Genomic DNA, 18123 nt, shown 5'->3' with positions numbered 1-18123 from the left:
GGCCTGCATGCACTGGTAGCTGACTTTGAAAGTCATCGCTAATGAAAGTATCATCATTGATCTCAGCGACTGCGAAAACTATGTATTCGACACTAATATCGGTCATTTTCTACTACTTTAACATGTCCCAGTAAACGCCCCTCCTGATTTAAAATTAAAAAAAAAAAAAAACGCTTCTTCTTGGTCTGAGGCCTGGGACATGATACTTGTCACCCAAATCTCGTAACTCTTGGACTCTCGTCTGGTCCCCAGGCCGCACACAGGCAATCAGAAAGACAGGCACGCAGACACACAGACAAACAAACTTTTCCTTTTACTTATATTATATAGTATGATATACAGGCGAGGATCCAAGGGGAGTGTTTAAGGGGTTATAGCTCCCCTTGACGCTCAGCTATACACTGTATAAAATGGGCTTCTTTCTTTACACTGGATAAAATGTCAAACTATGGTTTACCTCCTCCCTCGATCATATCCTGGATCCGCTGGTATATATATATATATATATATATATATATATATATATATATATATATATATATATATATATATATATATATATATATATATATATATATATATATGTTGAGAGACGGAGAGAGAGACAGAGATGAATATACACATCAGCAGCGAATTTTGTTTCGGAAGAGGCTTGAGAACGAGTAAGAAATATTTGTGTTGTACGTGCAATGCGAAAAAAAAATCACAAATCTATTTCGGGAGGGGCTTCAGTCCGATAGCCATCCCCTAAATACGCCACTGAACATTAGTCAACTGTTCCCATATTACCTAATACAGCAACGAAAGAAATTTCGAGTAAAGGTGAATCTTAATAGTTGTCTATATCAATATTCGAGACGAGACCGAGACTTTCGAGACTGACCTAAGTCTCGTCTCGGTCTCGTCTCGATTTATAGAGCTCGGTCTCGGTCTCGTCTCGGTAGATAAAAGGCCGTCTCGGTCTCGGTCTCGTCTCGGTATATAAAAGGTCGTCTCGGTCTCGGTACCATCCATACTCCGTGTGACTAGGTAAATTTTTATGGCACTATTGACTCATTTTCCTCAAATCTATTCTTTGAGTCACGGATGTTTCAAAGCCTTAAAATAAATTCAAATGTAGTTGAAATAACCTAACGCTACTATCCTGTCTGTAGTCGATGCTAAATTAATATTGTTAGTTTTGAGATTAGATTTGAAGGAGGGGCATTAATTACTATATCCTGTTGAAAATTCATGTGACCACTGTTTTACTGTACTGCATAATTCCTACAATGTAATTTTTTTCAGAAAAGCTTAATGCTTAATTTTCGCAGAAATGCATATTTTGACGAAGAAAAAATATAAATCTATGGTAAAAATGGGTATTCACTGACTGAACTTACTGAATGGAATATCTGTGGACCAGTCCCACAAACTCCTGATATCTCTCGGATTACTAAACATCAGATAACGGGATGACACAACCTGGTCACGGGAGAAACTACCACTTTTACAAAAAATAACATTACTGCCACGACCAAGTTGTATAATTTCGGTATCTTACCTGAAGATTAGTAATCAGGAGATTGCAGCACTGGCTCTGAAACAAACTTCGAAATTTCTCCAGTAGTAGCAGTTTTGGAATTAAGCTATTTACAATCGTTTAAAAGAAAATACTTCTGAACGAATTATTTATTAAGGATCATTGATTTTTGTTAGCCTCATTTCCCCAGGCTTTAGTTAGTAGTATAGGCCCACCACGCGCTGACTCCGTTTTTCTTCGAGATCGCTAGTATCACTTGTTAACATCGCAGCAGAAGATTTCTACGGAGTTTCCAACGGTCAAGAGAGTTAGGAAACTAGAAGTACTAGAGACAAGACCAAAAGGTAGTCGAGAAGGAGAACCAGTATCAGCAGCAAATAGTAGATGTTGGTAGAGTTTAATATCTAGAGTTTAATTTCTTCGAACGATTGGGATACGAACAACAGAGAGAATGACAGAAATAATAAAAACTTCTGCTCTCTTCTTTTACTGTATATCAAACAAGACGGCTCGATATTATTTGATAATAATAATAATACCAAATTATTTAATGGATGCTATGTATTTGTTCTATGTCGGACGAAGACTTCTTTCGTCCAACACAAGTGTAAAGTTTTACTGCAGTGTATGCTACTTGTAAGTAAGCATATCATATTTTAGTATGACTTTCAACATCGAAGCGAAGAGAATGCCGACTGATTTTGATATTTTTTTCTGGTTCTTTGTCGAAAACAAAGAAGATAACCAGATAAGAGACAGACGTTAAAAGGAACGTTCAGATGGTGAGGTCAATGCATGTGCCTTACAGATTTCGATGAATTAGATCTTGCTGTACTACAAACCAAAATCGAGCCTGGAGCTTTTTACTCGGAACTCAGACTATTGAAACATATGGTATTCTGCAGTTGGTAACTCTGTTGTCGAGAGATGCTTCGGTAGTAGTTTCATTTGTGGCTACTATTAACTCACTGTTTGTTGACCTGTAGCAATATCACACTATGTGGGGGGGCCACTAGGGGAGCCAAGAATTTGAGCAAGGGGGCCTGGCCCCCCAGGCGCTCCCTTGGCTCCGCCACTGCTTCTGAATGAAAACAAAATAACAAAGGAAAAACTTCGTTTTTACTAATCCTTTCTTTCTTTACTATTCTTTTCTTTTCTTGTAAGTTAAGGAAACTAGATGCTGAGCACTTATCGAAATCAATTGATCGCCACTTTCTTTGATGCAAACTGAGGCTAGAAATGAGTGAGTGGTATTAAACCTTCGTTTCCTGTTGTAGTTAATCGTATTGGGAACGACGGTGAATGATTCAAAATAGACGATGACAGGTCACGTGTTTATTTTTTTTTCGAGATCAATGACTTCTTGGGCTCAAATATGTCCATTGCCTCTTAACCCTTGAACTGATTTAAAGATGATGATGATGATGATGATGATGATGATGATTATTATTATTATTATTATTATTATTATTATTATTATTATTATTATTATTATTATTATTATTATTATTATTATTATTATTATTATTATTATTATTATTTTGGAAACCTCCTTTTACGATTAGAAAAGAACATTCTTTTCAGTATTGCTTGGCTCAGTCTGCAAACTTTGGCTTTGGGTCAAAGAAGACATGTGGAAACTGTGGTCATTGGTATGTCAAATAGTAGCAGGGGCGGATTTAAGACGGACCTCTGGGGGGATTCTAATACTGCTACTTGAGAGTTCCTAACTCTGCGATGGGTTTTATTTATATATAAAATAAGAAAGTTTCCTCTTCTGGGAGGGCATTCGCCCCGATCGCCCCCTGGATCCGCCCCTGAATAGTAGAAAAATAACTTCAAGGTTACCGTACGCATATAGGTTCCCCTCACTCTCTTTTTCTTTCTTCCCTTTGAACACCAGGGATTCTTGGAAAACTCGATCTCCATACCACCCAAAATCCAAACATTTTAAAAGAATAAAGACGACGTTGGCGAAAACAGTTTGTGGAGGACTAGTCTACGAACGGTTTAGTGACATACTTTATTTTGAAATAGAGTACAAGGAATGCAATTGTTTTTCGTTCTAAGAAAAGATTTGAAAGTACCGAAGTATATTGTCGGAACTCTTTGGGGGGGCGAACTCCTGCCCTATTCCCTACGCCACTGCCTCAAGAGGCTAGCTTATGGTTGAGGTGAATTTTTCAGACAATTTTCTTTTTAAAAATGACGATTTTGTTCATATTTTATAAATAAAGACAATAATAACCCTACAATATGTAGGGTATAGTAGTTTAATCGGTGTAAGTTTTCTGAAAACACCCATTATAATTTTGTTAATATTTCATAAATAAACGTTTTAGTAAACATCGCTTGATTTAATTTAATAAATGAAAAGAATGTGGTCCTTATATATTATTTCATTTCTCTTTAAATATGTGTTTTCAATAGATTTCTCGGATATCATTTATTAAATAATTTTGAACATTGAATAATATTATGCTTAATCTCATCTATACCCATTTTAAGTCACAAAATTAGTGAGAGTAGCATTACAAGACACCCTCCCTACATTTCCCTTGCGGTGAATGACGTCCTCCCGCGTTCCTCCTCACTTTTCCCCTGATTGGTATTTGGAATGAAAGAAATTGTAGTAAAAATAAATAAATAAATACTTAAAATGTCGATAAAGAAAATGAATAGTCCCATTTCGCTACTAAAATTCTAATTACAACATACTTCTATAAATAGAATTTCAAAGTCTCTCAGGAATCTATGCAAGCAGGAATGTTAGGTTAGAGTTATGGGTTAATAAAAGTTTTTAATATCCATTATTATTATTATTATTATTATTATTATTATTATTATTATTATTATTATTATTATTATTATTATTATTATTATTATTATTATTATTATTATTGTAGTAGGAAATTTGAATGAAAGTTGGACCAATTTAAAATTTTAAATGACTTATGGCCCTCCCCGCGAGCCTGCTCCTTTCTTTAATTATTTGTGTTTACACTACTGATTGTATGACCAGAAAGTTTTGTTTCAGCATTTTAGTGAGGCAAGCACGTAGCCAGGATTTCCTAATAGGGGGGGTCCGTGACGAAATACTGCGGTTATCACACCAGGGTCTCGGCCATTCTAAACTATTTTACTGGAAACATATATTGGTTTGTTTAGCCAGGATTTTGTAATGGAGAGGAGGAGGGGGCATGACAGGAAATACTCTCATTACACACGAAGGGCTAGATCAATCTAAACTATTTCACTGGCAACATACCTATATTGGTTTGTTAGGACAATATCCTCATTTTGTTGTCCTAACAAACCAATATAGGTATTCTAATAGTAATAGAATAATTCTAATAGTTTTAATAACGAACTATGAAGAATATCGAGTAAAAGAATAAAACAAAAAGTATTGAAAAAGATAAAATCTTCCTAGTTTCTTAAGTTCTTCTGAGAGTCTATCTGATCGAACTGCAATATCAATCGTCATTTGTAATCCATAGGATTAGCATGGAGGTAAATGGAATTCGGAATGCCCCGTTACAATAATATCCATTTTCAACTTGACTCCCCGTTTCCTGTACACAAAGCACCTCATAAGAAAGAGTAATCAAACGCTTGCTGTAGCTTCATATTTTTAACGCTGATTATTCTTTTTCTCGTTTCGTTTTGTTCCATCCTTCCTTAGTCTTTTACATTTTTGGTTTCGAAGGGGGGGGTCCGGACCCCCCGGACCCACCCCTTGGCTACGTGCCTGAGTGAGGGTAAAGTGAATCAATTTACACAGTAAAATGAGCGTAATCAAAACCAGGCGAAAAACTACACATATACTGTCAGTTTTGTAAAATGCTACTAGATGTCTCTCGTGGGCTACTACTGAACCCAAAACATTGGAACATTGACTGACATCTATAGCACGAAGTTCCAACTGAAGCCGCAAAAATGCAACAAGCAAGCGAAACAGTCGGTGTTCGGCTGTCGTGCTAGGGTGAGTGTGGATTATGGCAGTGAATAACAATACACGGTATACATCTGAGGAACAGGGAAAAGTGCACATACTTTATAAAAAGCTAGTGATTTTAAATGAAGATGCTGTGAACAGTGGTATAAGCATTGAAGATTTACAAGAAATATGTTTCAAGCGTGGGAAGCGACGAAAACAACACAAATTTTGGGGAATCTCGGTCCGTGTTTTTATAGCAACAGTTGCTACAGCTGTGTTTCTTGGCATGTACTTCGGTGCATTACCAGTTGATAAGTTTACAAAAACATTGCGTAATTATCGTTGTGCCTTACAGAATAACTTTTTTATTATGGAGGCCACAAGGCCCCTCACCGACTGTTCAATATGTAAAGGTGTCAATAGTGTTTTGGTGTTGGAAAATGTAACGAAAGAGGAATTTGCGAAGGTTGCGTACTCGTCACGCCCGATGCTTGTTAAAGGAGCAACTGCAAATTGGTCTGCTATGAATACATTTAATTTTAGTTTCTTTAAAGACTTGTATTCTGACATAGATGGTGCTTATGATAGCATCGAAGAGGAGTGTCAGTTTTTTCCTTTTCAAACAAGTTTTCTAAGTTTACGGGAAGTCTTCCAAATGCCCGAGAACAGGGCGAGATTTCAGGATGGAGAGGAGCCGTGGTACATCGGCTGGTAAGTTTTGTTTTCATCTCCCTAATTGTTATTTCGTCAGTTGTTTGTTTATTTTCAGTCTAGGTCGACATAGCATTTTTTTTTTTAAGAAGAAGAAAAAAGTGCATATTCATATTTAAACGTCACGTGGAAGAGAGCCAATTCCATTCTTTTCTGCTGTTAAGAGTTCTACCGGTCCCCAAGGAAGTTGATTTCTCTCTCCTTTTTTTTTTGGGGGGGGGGGGAAGAGAGAAAAATTGATCGTACCTCCTTTTCAAAAAGAGAAAATCAAGAGTTTCGGACAGCTTCTTGATACAGCCTTGCAATTCCGGTGCTAAAAACAGAGAGTAATAAATGCTTAAGAGCTGAAAATAATCCATTATCATTATCTATAAAAAAAAATAAAGACTGTGCCAGGCCAAAGAAATTATTATTGCAAAAGTAATTAATATTGCAATAGAAATTATTACAAAATTATTATTCAAGCTAATTTTTTATTAGGAATAAATGTTTGGCTTGGCACTTCTATACGTAATGGTAGTGGATCTTTTTAAACGCTTATTATTTTTTTTTGCTTATTAGCGCTTTTATTATTTTAAACTTTTTAGCGCTTTGTTGAAGTCGATAATATATATTTTTTAAAATATGAATAGTTTTTATTTTCTGCTTTTCCATGAGTTCTTCGGTGGTAGAGCGCTTACCTTTGGTACGTGGTGTTCTTGGTTCGATCCCCGGCCAAGCATGATTGCTGGACGTCATGATGTCCGTGGGTGTTCTTGGGTACCCTATTTTTCTCCCACATTTTCATTCTATCACTTATTCCATTATCATTCATTTGTTTTAATCATCAGACCCTGAATTGTGCAACATTAAACTTAAAATATTTCATTTTCAGTATGTTCTTAAAGCCGCCCGGTCATTTATCTTTTATATTTATTTAAGTTTTCCGTTACCTCCAGTACTTGTTAGGTAGCCAAACTAATGGTAGGACGCTAACTTTGTATAAAATGGATCGGCCTACGAAACATGCGTGATCCAATATTTACTTACATGTAAATCGCTCTACGCGTTACGGAATTATACGTGAACATACACACACGCAGGCCCATAGCCAGCCCAAAAGTTTAGGGGGGTCCGGTAGAATTTAGGGGGGCCCGACCCAATCATATTATACTTTATCACCATATTATAGTTCATTTGCAAGCCTACAGTGAAACTTTCTTAGGGGCCAACCAGAGTTTAGGGGCGGTCCCCGTGGATACGGACCTGCACACACGGTATTAGCAGTGTCATCTGATTAGGGGTGTCATGGTCTAACTCCGAAGACTCATTAAATTAAGATAACATTTATACTAAACCTGCAAGGAAGTGTATTCTTTGAAACTACGAAAGTATATTCAAAATTGGTAACGTACATCTGTGTTAGTTATGCGTGAGCATGCACATAGTGAAGTCGGTTAATTACGATATTAACACTGTCAGTCGTTGAAAAGTTTTCTGAAGATGTCATATTAGATCTTAATTAAATTTAAAGCTACCACGAAATCGCTCTTTCAAACAAAAATTAATAATCAAAGTTGGTTCACCTTTGTCTAAGTTATGCATGAGCAGAGGGCCGGCGCTAGAAATTTTGGTGCCCTGGGCGGTACTTTCAGATGCCGCCCCTTTATTATTTCCTTTCTTAAATTTTGCCGCCTCTATATTCTTTTGTTTTTCAAATTTTGCCGCCTATCAGACTTGCCGCCCTGGGCGGTCGCACGGCTCGACCCCCCCTCGCGCCGGCCCTGCATGAGCATACACACAATTATGGTATAAACACTGTTAGGCGTAGAGGAGTTTTATGATCTAACTCCGAAGACTGTAGTTTGATCCTTATGTATTTTATATGCGACCACCAGAAAGTATACACGTTCAAAAAAAAAAAAAAAAAAAAAAAAAAAAAGGGAAAAAAGAAAAGAAAACAGAAAGAAATATGCTGAAGTTAGTCCTGAAAAATGTTAACATCTAGGAGCTTGAACTCCCATTGATGAAATTCCATGTACGCCACTGTTTATGTGAGGCTACTCCTCTCGTATGCGTAATAAATAATGTGGTTTGAAACTTAGTTTTATATTGCTTCCTGATATAGGTGTCGATTTGGATAAATTCATCTCTAGTCCGAATCTCGGAAAATTTTCCGATTTTACTTTCTGGAATCCGGAAAGTAAAAGTTCCGGAATTGGCCATTTCAGGGCCAACACTAAGGGCCTATGATATAAAGTACTCTCCAACTACCTCCATAAAAATTATTGCGTTAGTACCTTAGGATTCTAAAACAAGTATTTTTGGATAGAGCACATACCCTACTAGTTCCTAAGTGAAGTCTTGACCCGACTGCAGTAGGTCCCATAGTTTTGGAGCTATGGACCCTTAGCATTCATTTTTTCCCCAGCCTATAACACTTAAACGATGGAGTTTTCGCCCTATGTTTATAGGAACTTTTTTGTTTGTTTTACTCTCAGGAATCACTGCCCTGCTTTTGTACAACGAATTTAGCGCCATACTGTATATGGAATGCCTATAAATGCGATTCTTGAGTGCTTGTGTAATGAGTCTTGTCAAAAAATATGTTTTTAGCAAAAATTGAATTGAAACTAAGCATATGATGATTTTTTGAGATGGCTCAGAATACACGAGTTCGTAGCTTAAGTACAAATTTATATTTGATCTTAGCCCTTTGTACACACATGTAGAGAAATTGTTTTCTTTTTCTAGTGATATTTTTTCTGAAAATGATTGGAAAATGAAATTTTCTGAACTTTTGCACAAGCACCCGAGAATATATTCGAAGCGGCTCTTCCACAACTTCCATGGAGCGCCCAGGCTGAAATTTCGTACGTACCATGCAAATATCGCTAGTGCAGACCCTAATGTCTCTTGAAGGAGGTTAGCAAGGAGAAGCAAGTGGTCTTATTATAACTATTTATATTATGAAAAGGAATGAATTTCAATTGGGTTGCGAAAAAATAAAGTCGATTATAGGCAAAAAGACAAAGCTTTCATTTGTTACACTGAAAGTTTTAAATATATGGAAATGTTTTAACACGCCTTAAATAGGAAATAGCTAGGGAAGGGATCTAAAAATTATTACGTAATTTTGACGAACATTTCGTTATATACTTGCGTTCGTTACAGCGACAATTCACTGTAAATAATTCGATGTGTTTTGTTTCGTAAGACTTATCATATCTCCTTCGAAATTTACGGGAAGAATGGTCATACTTTAGAAAGTGCACTTGTGTTCCTGTTATTAGCCACAACGGCCTTTATTTCTCGTTTATCAAGCTTTGATGACATATCGCGACATCAAATATTAAACTTACATAAGACGTATTGATTTTGCATTACGTTGCGTGACACACTAGCATTAAGTTAGACAAGCTCTTGATTCAATGATTTATTCTTATCAAAGTGTAGTAAATCGTTTTCCATTTATTTTTTTCGTTAATAGCTGCCAGGCATATGTATGATACATGACATAATGATCATTATTTCTGTCAATTGGTGTTTCAAAGAGCGTAGAACATGAACAGTTTGATCAAAAAATAACATACATCTAGGGTATCTGACAGAAGTGCGTATGATGTATTTTTCCTTTTGCATTATGTTGATACAACACAGGTTTTACTGAACAAGTAATCGTGCCACGTAAACTGAAATGAAATGAAATCTTATGCCCTTCTTATGAAATCTTAACGTCCCACGCTTATGCCCTTTAGCCTAACGGAGACTATGATTAAGGTAAATGAATGATTATGGAAGGAAAAATTGGTGGAATGAGAAAGATGAAACGGGAGTACCCTGGACACACCCACGGACACGATGTTGTCCACCACAAACTTACTTGTTCGGTAATTGAACCAGGAATTCCACGCGCCAGATGTAAGCGCTCTATCACTGAGCCACCGTGCCCATCCAGCAGTGTTACGTGTACACCACCTGAAGAAGTTTGGTCCGTATGACATGTTTTCTCAATATTGAAACTTGATGTCTTGGGGAGCTCCGCGGCTTTGCGGAACTCACATTGAGAAACCCTAAACTAAAGTATAGTAGTATATGTATAGTGGTATAGACTAAAAACATTTTTAAAAAATGATAAACTTGCTTTCGAAGTCTAGAAGAATACAGTGGACCGCTAATATTCTGACTAATAAAAGTGATCTCCACTTGATAAGCGTTTCGGAAACGCTGCCGTGGGCAGTGTATATCAATTTGGCTCACATGATGTTTAGTTCTATATTTGGCTTATGACAGAAACGCCCACATGACTATTTTTTCAAATGAGAGAAAAAGATCGACACACAAACGAAATGACGAATATACACATTGATCACATAATACTGTATGTGGAACCATTATCATTTATGAATATTACGTAACTTTAGTATACACAGTAAATATATTAAATACTGTATTTCGTGAGTAAGTAAATTTATTATTTTTTTTTTAGATGTATTTCTAAGAGCCGAATCCCTTTCAAAAATTCCAGGTAGGGGCAGTTTCCACCCCACTCTCTTGTCCCCGCTGCAGGAGCCCGTGGCTCATGATATTAGATCAACCCAACATTATTTTGTCTCTACTTGGAATCGAATCTGACTACATGCATCCCCCGCGGAAATACTGTAACTTTTAACTGCGTACTAGGGGGCTGCAGTGGCTCAGTAGTACGTCATTCACCTCTGGTGCGCGGGGTCCCTGGTTTGGTCCCAGCTCATGCCAAGTGGACTTTGTGGTGGACAAACACCGTGTGCATGGGTTTTCTCGGCCCGTTTCCTCTCGCTTTATTCATTTTACCAGTTCATTCATTTCTCATAATCACAGTCTCCTTTACCCTAGCCGGTTTAACTGTGGGACGTAAAAAGTGAAAGATGTTTGACTGTGTACTAGTAAGAATTGGGTTGTGGTTAGCAAATCAAGGACGTTCCTGTGCAAATTAAAAACGAAAATATAACTCAGAAAGGAAAAACAAAATCAAGTCTATTATGAAATGTAAAGAAAAGGGTCACAATAAGTTGTTCTTTCTACAACGGCAGCGAGTCAAGGCGTGTTTTATCCATTAACGTAAATGCTTTCAGTTAAAAAGTGTGGCAGTTAAATTGCATCGGATGTTTTCAGCTGTTAAATACTAATGAAATTTGTCGTGAGGTTCTGTTTACAAGGCAGAGGCGTGGGTTTTTACACAAATCGAAATAATAAGGACGAAGGAGGGGGGGGGAAGATGTGTTAAGTTGATTTGATTTCGCTCGCGTGCAAGCGACAAACAAGGAAGGTTGGTTGAGGTGAGAGATCTTCAAAGACGGTAGCGTGCAGACAGATTGACACGCTACTAGTGGAATTCTGACCTGATTACTTTTTTTTTTAAAGTCTGGAAGCATCATGTTTTTTTGTTGTTAAAACATCAGCTTTTATTTGTCAGATAACATAAAAGTCAGTTACCTAGATTGTTTTGTGTGAGAGTGTAACCCTTGTCAGATCAGTTCGTTTTACAGATTAATAATTTCTTTATCTGTAAAAAATAAAATAGCTAAAATAAAACTGCTATGTAATTCTATCTTTGAGTTTGTTTCCAAGTCATTTACCTTACACAAGTCATTCATTGACAAATTTGATGAAAAAAATATATTCGTAGGTACATTCATGTCCAAAATGATTGTCGTATAACTGTCTTCTTCTAAGAATATAATTTAATAATAGTTTTTGCAGGGTACTTTTAATACTGATACTATGTGTATAATCGGATGTGGTAAATTTCACAAGAAAAGAACTATAAATACGAAAATAAGAATGAGTAAAACCAGTGGTGCCCACCCCCCCTTATGTCCATGACGCACCCCCCCGCATTTGTCTATCCATAGGTATTCTTCCATGAAAAAAAAAACTTTTCGATTAATTTTTACCCCCCCCCCCCGTCAAACATATTTATATAGATTTTTACCCCCCAAATATTTCAATGACGCAGTTTGCGTCATAGCCCCCCTTGTGGGCACCCCTGGTAAAACAAAATGTTGCTAAATGGACAAAGTTGTATTTACGTTTTATTGTTCTTATTTACTGCTCTTTTGAGATGAAATTTGCCACATACATGTCTTTGCCGATTGTACACATACCAACATTATAAGAAATACCGGGCGAATTTGTTATCAAATTATATTCCTACAACACACTTATAGACATACGACAATAATTTTGGACATGAGTGTACATGCCTTACTATTTCACCACGAGTACTAGAAATGCATGACCTCAATACGAAAACAAAACAAAACCACTTTGCTTTCCTAAGTCGGGAGTAGTTGCAACGAAAATCTCAAAAATATCGTATCAACATTTTGAAGCCAATATCTCCATTAAAAAATAATAGATCGTGTACAAGGTTTTTCGTTAACCAGCATCTATAAATCTATCTAAGGTATGTAAGTCCTACTTATTTCATATTTGTGAATGCCTGGTCATGAGTCTATACTTTTAAAAGTTTCAACATACATAAATAAACAAAATGACACGCATTAAAGTCATTCCCCAAAATCTTAATTCTTTCATTTCCCATAAACAAAATATTCATAAATATTAGTGTAAGAATTATCAGTGACTACATTTCTAAAAACAAATTGGTTATTGCTGTAGCTACGATACTTCTCGCGCCCCGTTCTATGTTTTTCATAAATAACACGTAGCATAAGCGCATCATAATAAAATTACTATAATGGAAACGGACAGACTTATTCTGATTATTATTTTGTTCCTGAAAAGGTAGTGACAGAAGATAATTTAGTAGGAGACAGATTATAGGACTTTTAATTTATTTTTATTTTTTTGGATTCCTTCATTGGCGCAAGTTAAAATTTAGTGTGTAGACTAAGTAAGACGTGTAGAATCGAACAACGTCATATTTAAAGTAAAAATATCAAAAGTCCTATAACCCCTCTCCGACCGATAATTTTATCTGATATTCAGCAGAGTATCTATCGGTCACGAAATGGGAAAATGGTTATGTAAGTCAAGAAAAAGTCATGAAATTTAGCTTTGGGTCATCATTTTTTATATCTGTACACAAATAAGTACAGATTGGAAAATTTTGTTCTATAAAACGTCAAAATGCACCATCGACTACTGTATGTCTATGGTCGGCTTTAGACGCTACCAAAGCGTCTCCGGGTTCAGGTGTATCAATACGTTATATAAAAAAAAAATAAAATATAAATTATTGTACCTTATTCTCGCTTATTTTACGACTGAAGGGGGATAATAGACTGTAAAAAGAGTATAAGGTAAGTAAACTTGACATTTGTAAAAATGTGACTAGTATTTGTTAACCCGCGATCGGTCCCGCCGTTAGAAAAAATCTAACAATAGTACATTTTTAGCTTATACTTTTTTGTTCTTTTTTTCACTGGTTATTTTTAAAATACCTCCCCTACTTTTACTTTGTTGTTTCGGTGCAATTGGTAGGGATGGGGTAGCTATACAAGAATGGGTTTCTTGTATACAAATAAAGTCCCCCGGTTTGTTAGATTTTTTTCTAGCTGCGGGACCGATCGCGTAAGGGCTCGTGTTAGATTATTTCTAACGATGCGACCTACGGCGTAACAATATGTGCTTGTAACTTTCCTGCTTTCGTGTCAACACCATGCCTACGAATGATATTATCTAGGATGTGGTTAGATAAGGAATTGTCTGGTGCAGTGAGATTTTTATCTTCAGTGAGATTTTATGGAAAATGACGCTGTTTCTGAACACAGGGAACATTAATTCGTACACGGAGCAATCTAATGTAAGTTCGGACGAAAGTGATCTACATAACCTTTAACCAGAAAGAGAGAGGAACCAAAGTATGTTGGGAGGAATAAAACTACTAAATGGAATGTCCATAAGCCAGTTGCAACTAAAACGCGCCGTCAAAATTTAGTGACACAATTACGTGGTGTAAAAGGTGCAGCGAAGAACTGTAAAATAATTATCGACTGCGGGAAACTCTTTCCCCATAATGCATGCAAGAAATCGTTCATTTTACATGTTCGTTCATTTTACAATCGTTCATTTTATAATGTTGGATAGAATGGCTACTAAATACAGTCGTGGATTTAGAGACTTTCCGATGAAATTCTTGCAACTTTTTGGCGTTAGAAAAAAATACGTATATACACGCGACTGATCGCGTTACTCCATTAGGCGCGATTGATCGCGGGTTAAATAGTGCTGAATTGGGTAGAATTGTACCAGCTTTTTCACAAAAAGGGCTGAAAATGCTAGCATGGTATCAACGGGCCGATGAATGGCGAAAAGGGCTGAATTTGGTGCAATTATCAAATGTACACTGTGTTGAAACAATGTTTTCAAGTTAGTATATTTCTTTTTTGGTTCCAAATTCAAAATTTATGTCCACCAAATACCATAAAAAATATAGGCTATAAAAAAATCTCTATCCAAAAATGAAATTCTGACCAAGTATGCGCGAAATTTTAATTCCTTTCACGTGCGTATTGTATCGATGTAGGGAATGCCTCGCCAATATTCAGTTAATTTATTGCATTGTTACATTATCTGCAACAATGCATGTTAATTTTGTTTAAAGTTATCACAACAGGAAATATATCGGAACGTAAACCCAGGAAGGGATGTAAGTAGAGAAATTAAAAAAAAAAAAAAAAAAAAATGCTTTTCTTAGATTGCAGAGAATATAACATCTTTCTGAAATAATGATTTTTTGTTCCCAACTAAAAAAAGCGAGTGAAATCATAAATTATTTTTGGTAAAATATAAGAGCTGGAGTTAATATTAGAAAAGAAAATCACTCGCCTTGCAATATAAAGCACTCTTGGCAAATCGAAAGTCTGACATTTTTCAACATTGAGACATTTTCATTCCTGCGTATTTCACTTTTCCACGCCTACGATTTTGATTTGATTTGATTTGATTTGATTTAACGCCTTCGTTGAACAGCGAGGCTGTACAAGATGTGGGCCTACAATCCAACGTGGGATCCCAACCACATGAGCTCGTTTTTTGTTTATTTCTCCATGATTGCTTGACTTTTTGATTACCAAATATGAAAACTATATACACTGAAAAGTGTATTTCATCCTCAACTTCATAGTTCTCAGGGCAAAATAAATAAATGAAAGATAAATTAATAGTTTATCGTAGATATTGTTTTTTTTTTCCATTTTATGCTGATTTTTCTGGTACTGAAATCAAAATATCTTCGCAGAGGTGAGGAAAAGGCGTAAAGCAAAGATAAGTGCGTAGGGATTGATCGTAAACCGAGGAAGCGTCTTGCTATTTGGACTTTTACGTTGGGTCTGGAGAATTCCCAACCATACAGTCACAAGCGAGCAGTCTCAGTATGGAGGAGTCGGATTACCTATTGATCTTTTCGTCGCGACGCAAGGACGAGTGGGTGTAGGAGGGGGAGGAACAGTGAGCTCGTGTGTAAAACACGTTTAGCCCGACAACTTCGTACCCCAAGGAATTGGATGCTTCAAGTTCAGGGTCGGGATATACTTATTCACTACAATGTAGTATATTCATAGGAATGTTTGTTTCTGTATATTGATTATTATTATTATTAATAATATTATTAGTGGTGCCGTGCACAGTAGAATCACCAGAAAGATTATTATTAGTAGTATTTAAGATCGGACAGGGGAGGAATTCACAACCACTTAACGATTGACCGATTTGCGCAATAAGGAGTCTTCTTAGTTTGAAAGGAAGTACAGACTGTTATTTTGAGGGCGGGCATTCAGATGTGTGTTAGGTTGCAGACAAGGGTCTAAGAAGGCATATATGAGGATTTTAGGATAGATTGAATTCAAATTATGCCAAATATTGTATATTCATAAAACATTCATAAAACATTCATAATATACATGTAGTAATTATGAAGGAAACCCTACAATTACAGAAATAACTATGTATAACGTTAAAAGAAGTTCACTAAAGGATTATGTTCTAGTAAGAATAAACTTTCTGCTGTGACATTGGGAGCCCACATGAGCATTGGGTGGCGGGCCTTCCCGTCCACCCAGGATCGGCGCCCTTGGTCTACCGAAAAAAAAAATGTTCAAGAACGTGGCAAACACTAATTGATAGATGTAGGGTTCGCAAGTATGGTTTTTACCTATTCGGGTAAGACATATTTAACGATAGGTCTGTACTTACCTGTACTCTTTTATCTGGGGGCGACTTAAGAATCTAGAACTTCCCTGTTACCAGACAATTAAAGAAAAAACATCTTTACGTTATAACTAGAGCAACCCACATTATGCTTTATTTTTTACTTAATTATGCTTTATTTTTTTCCAAATTATGCGTTATTGTTAATTTCAATCATTGTTTTACATTAATCATGTCCTACTGTATAATATTTGCTATACATTACATCTTGATCTATTTATTAATCTTATATTTCTTTCGTATTTAATGAACTTTCTACTTAATTCACTGTAAAGATAAAGAGCTTTACTCAAGTAAGTTTTTATCACTTGTGTGCGCCTTACAGGTGCAAATATACAAGAGGGAAAGTAAAAAATGAACCAAAAAGTACAGAAAGTGCTCAAGTTCAAGAGGTGCACATAACAATATAATGTGAAGTTCTTGTGCACTTTTTGAACATTTCGAATGATCATACATAACTGCGTAGTTACACTTAGAATAAAACTATTTATTCATTGTTGGCGGAAAGTTTTCTTCTTCTATTCCTTTTTTCTTTTCTCCACTTCAAAAGATTATCTACACCGAAAAGTTTACAGATATAACAATAAGCTTTTCATTGTTATATTGTTATGTTCTCATAGATTTTGCACTGTAAATATTGGTTTTAAAATTTTTAATACAGCATGTTAAATTTGCAGTTAAACAGAATTTTCCAAGAGTTGTGCTATGTATTTTAAAATATGTTTTATGCTTTATTTTCCAAAATTATGCTTTATATGCTTCTAAAATTATTTTCTTCTGGACCCTTAGACAACCACAACCATGTTCAAGGTACCAATCATATGTGTAAATTGCTGTTATGCTCTTTATGCTTTTTATGCTTTTGGGTTGCCCCAATTATAACTTAAATTATAATGCTATATTTCTAACCAATACATAATTGATTTTGTTGCTTTTTGATAGCCTATTTATGTAACTCCCTTGTCTGCAATTTATATTTTTACAGTATAATAGCATGATATATAGCTATATATTTATGAAAAATTAAGTTTTGCAAATGTATCATCATCATCATCATCATCATCATCACACACGCAAATATGTTTATGATGGCTCAGTGGTATAGCGCTGACCTCTTCTGATACGTGTGGGGTTCTTGGTTCGATCCCCGACCAAGTAAATTTGTGATGAATAATATCGTGTCCTTGGGTTGTCTGGGGCTACTTCCGTTTCCTCCCGCATTGTCATTCTGCTAGTCGTTTCATTGTCATTCATTTGTCTTAATCATTCGTCTTCCTTAGCCTAAAGGGCGTAAGCGTGAGACGTTAAAATGAAAGATTTTAATTTTTTCTCATTTTTTGCAACCACTAGCTCGTGAACCGAATGTATTGTATAGCGACTGGTGGTGTTTTCATCAAGACGATTTCCTCTAGGAAGGGGGGATATCTACCCAGGGGTTAAAGTGGTACTCCGGAAATACTGGTTACTCTTGTTAAGCACGGTTGAAGATTCAGGTCTCTGGAGGAAGGAGTTTTCCTCCGAGTTATCCCCTGAAATCATCAATGATTTCTACCTACGTGAGTTAGGGTTGGTATGAGGGAAGACTTCTCGAAGCTTGTCTCGTACATTAGGTTAGGTCAAGGTAACCAGACGTCCCGTTTTAGCCGCGACAGTCCCTTTTTTTCCACCGTTGTCCCGTTTTTATCTGATCCTCAAACGGGACGTCTAAATGTTCCGTTTTTAAGCAAACATGACCCAGGTGCCAAGTAATTATTAT

At 36.2% G+C, this 18123-nt stretch overlaps 1 protein-coding gene across 1 annotated transcript in view; it reads left to right on the top strand.

The window, feature by feature from the left end:
- The first annotated feature begins 5440 nt into the window (after nucleotides 1–5440).
- LOC145680289 (uncharacterized) overlaps nucleotides 5441–18123 on the top strand; it is a 79325-nt gene continuing 66642 nt past the window's right edge. Inside the window, exon 1 of the mRNA XM_081750649.1 lies at nucleotides 5441–6173. Within this exon, the coding sequence (XP_081606775.1) occupies nucleotides 5521–6173 (653 nt within the window). The 5' untranslated portion in view covers nucleotides 5441–5520. The remainder of the gene's footprint in view (nucleotides 6174–18123) is intronic.

The sequence above is a fragment of the Thermobia domestica genome, chromosome 3 (assembly GCF_964235325.1).
Source record: "Thermobia domestica chromosome 3, izTheDome1.hap1.1, whole genome shotgun sequence".
In the NCBI taxonomy this organism is placed as follows: domain Eukaryota; kingdom Metazoa; phylum Arthropoda; class Insecta; order Zygentoma; family Lepismatidae; genus Thermobia; species Thermobia domestica.
The sequence above is the reverse complement of the archived record's forward strand: the minus strand, read 5'-3'. Positions and strand labels throughout refer to the sequence as shown.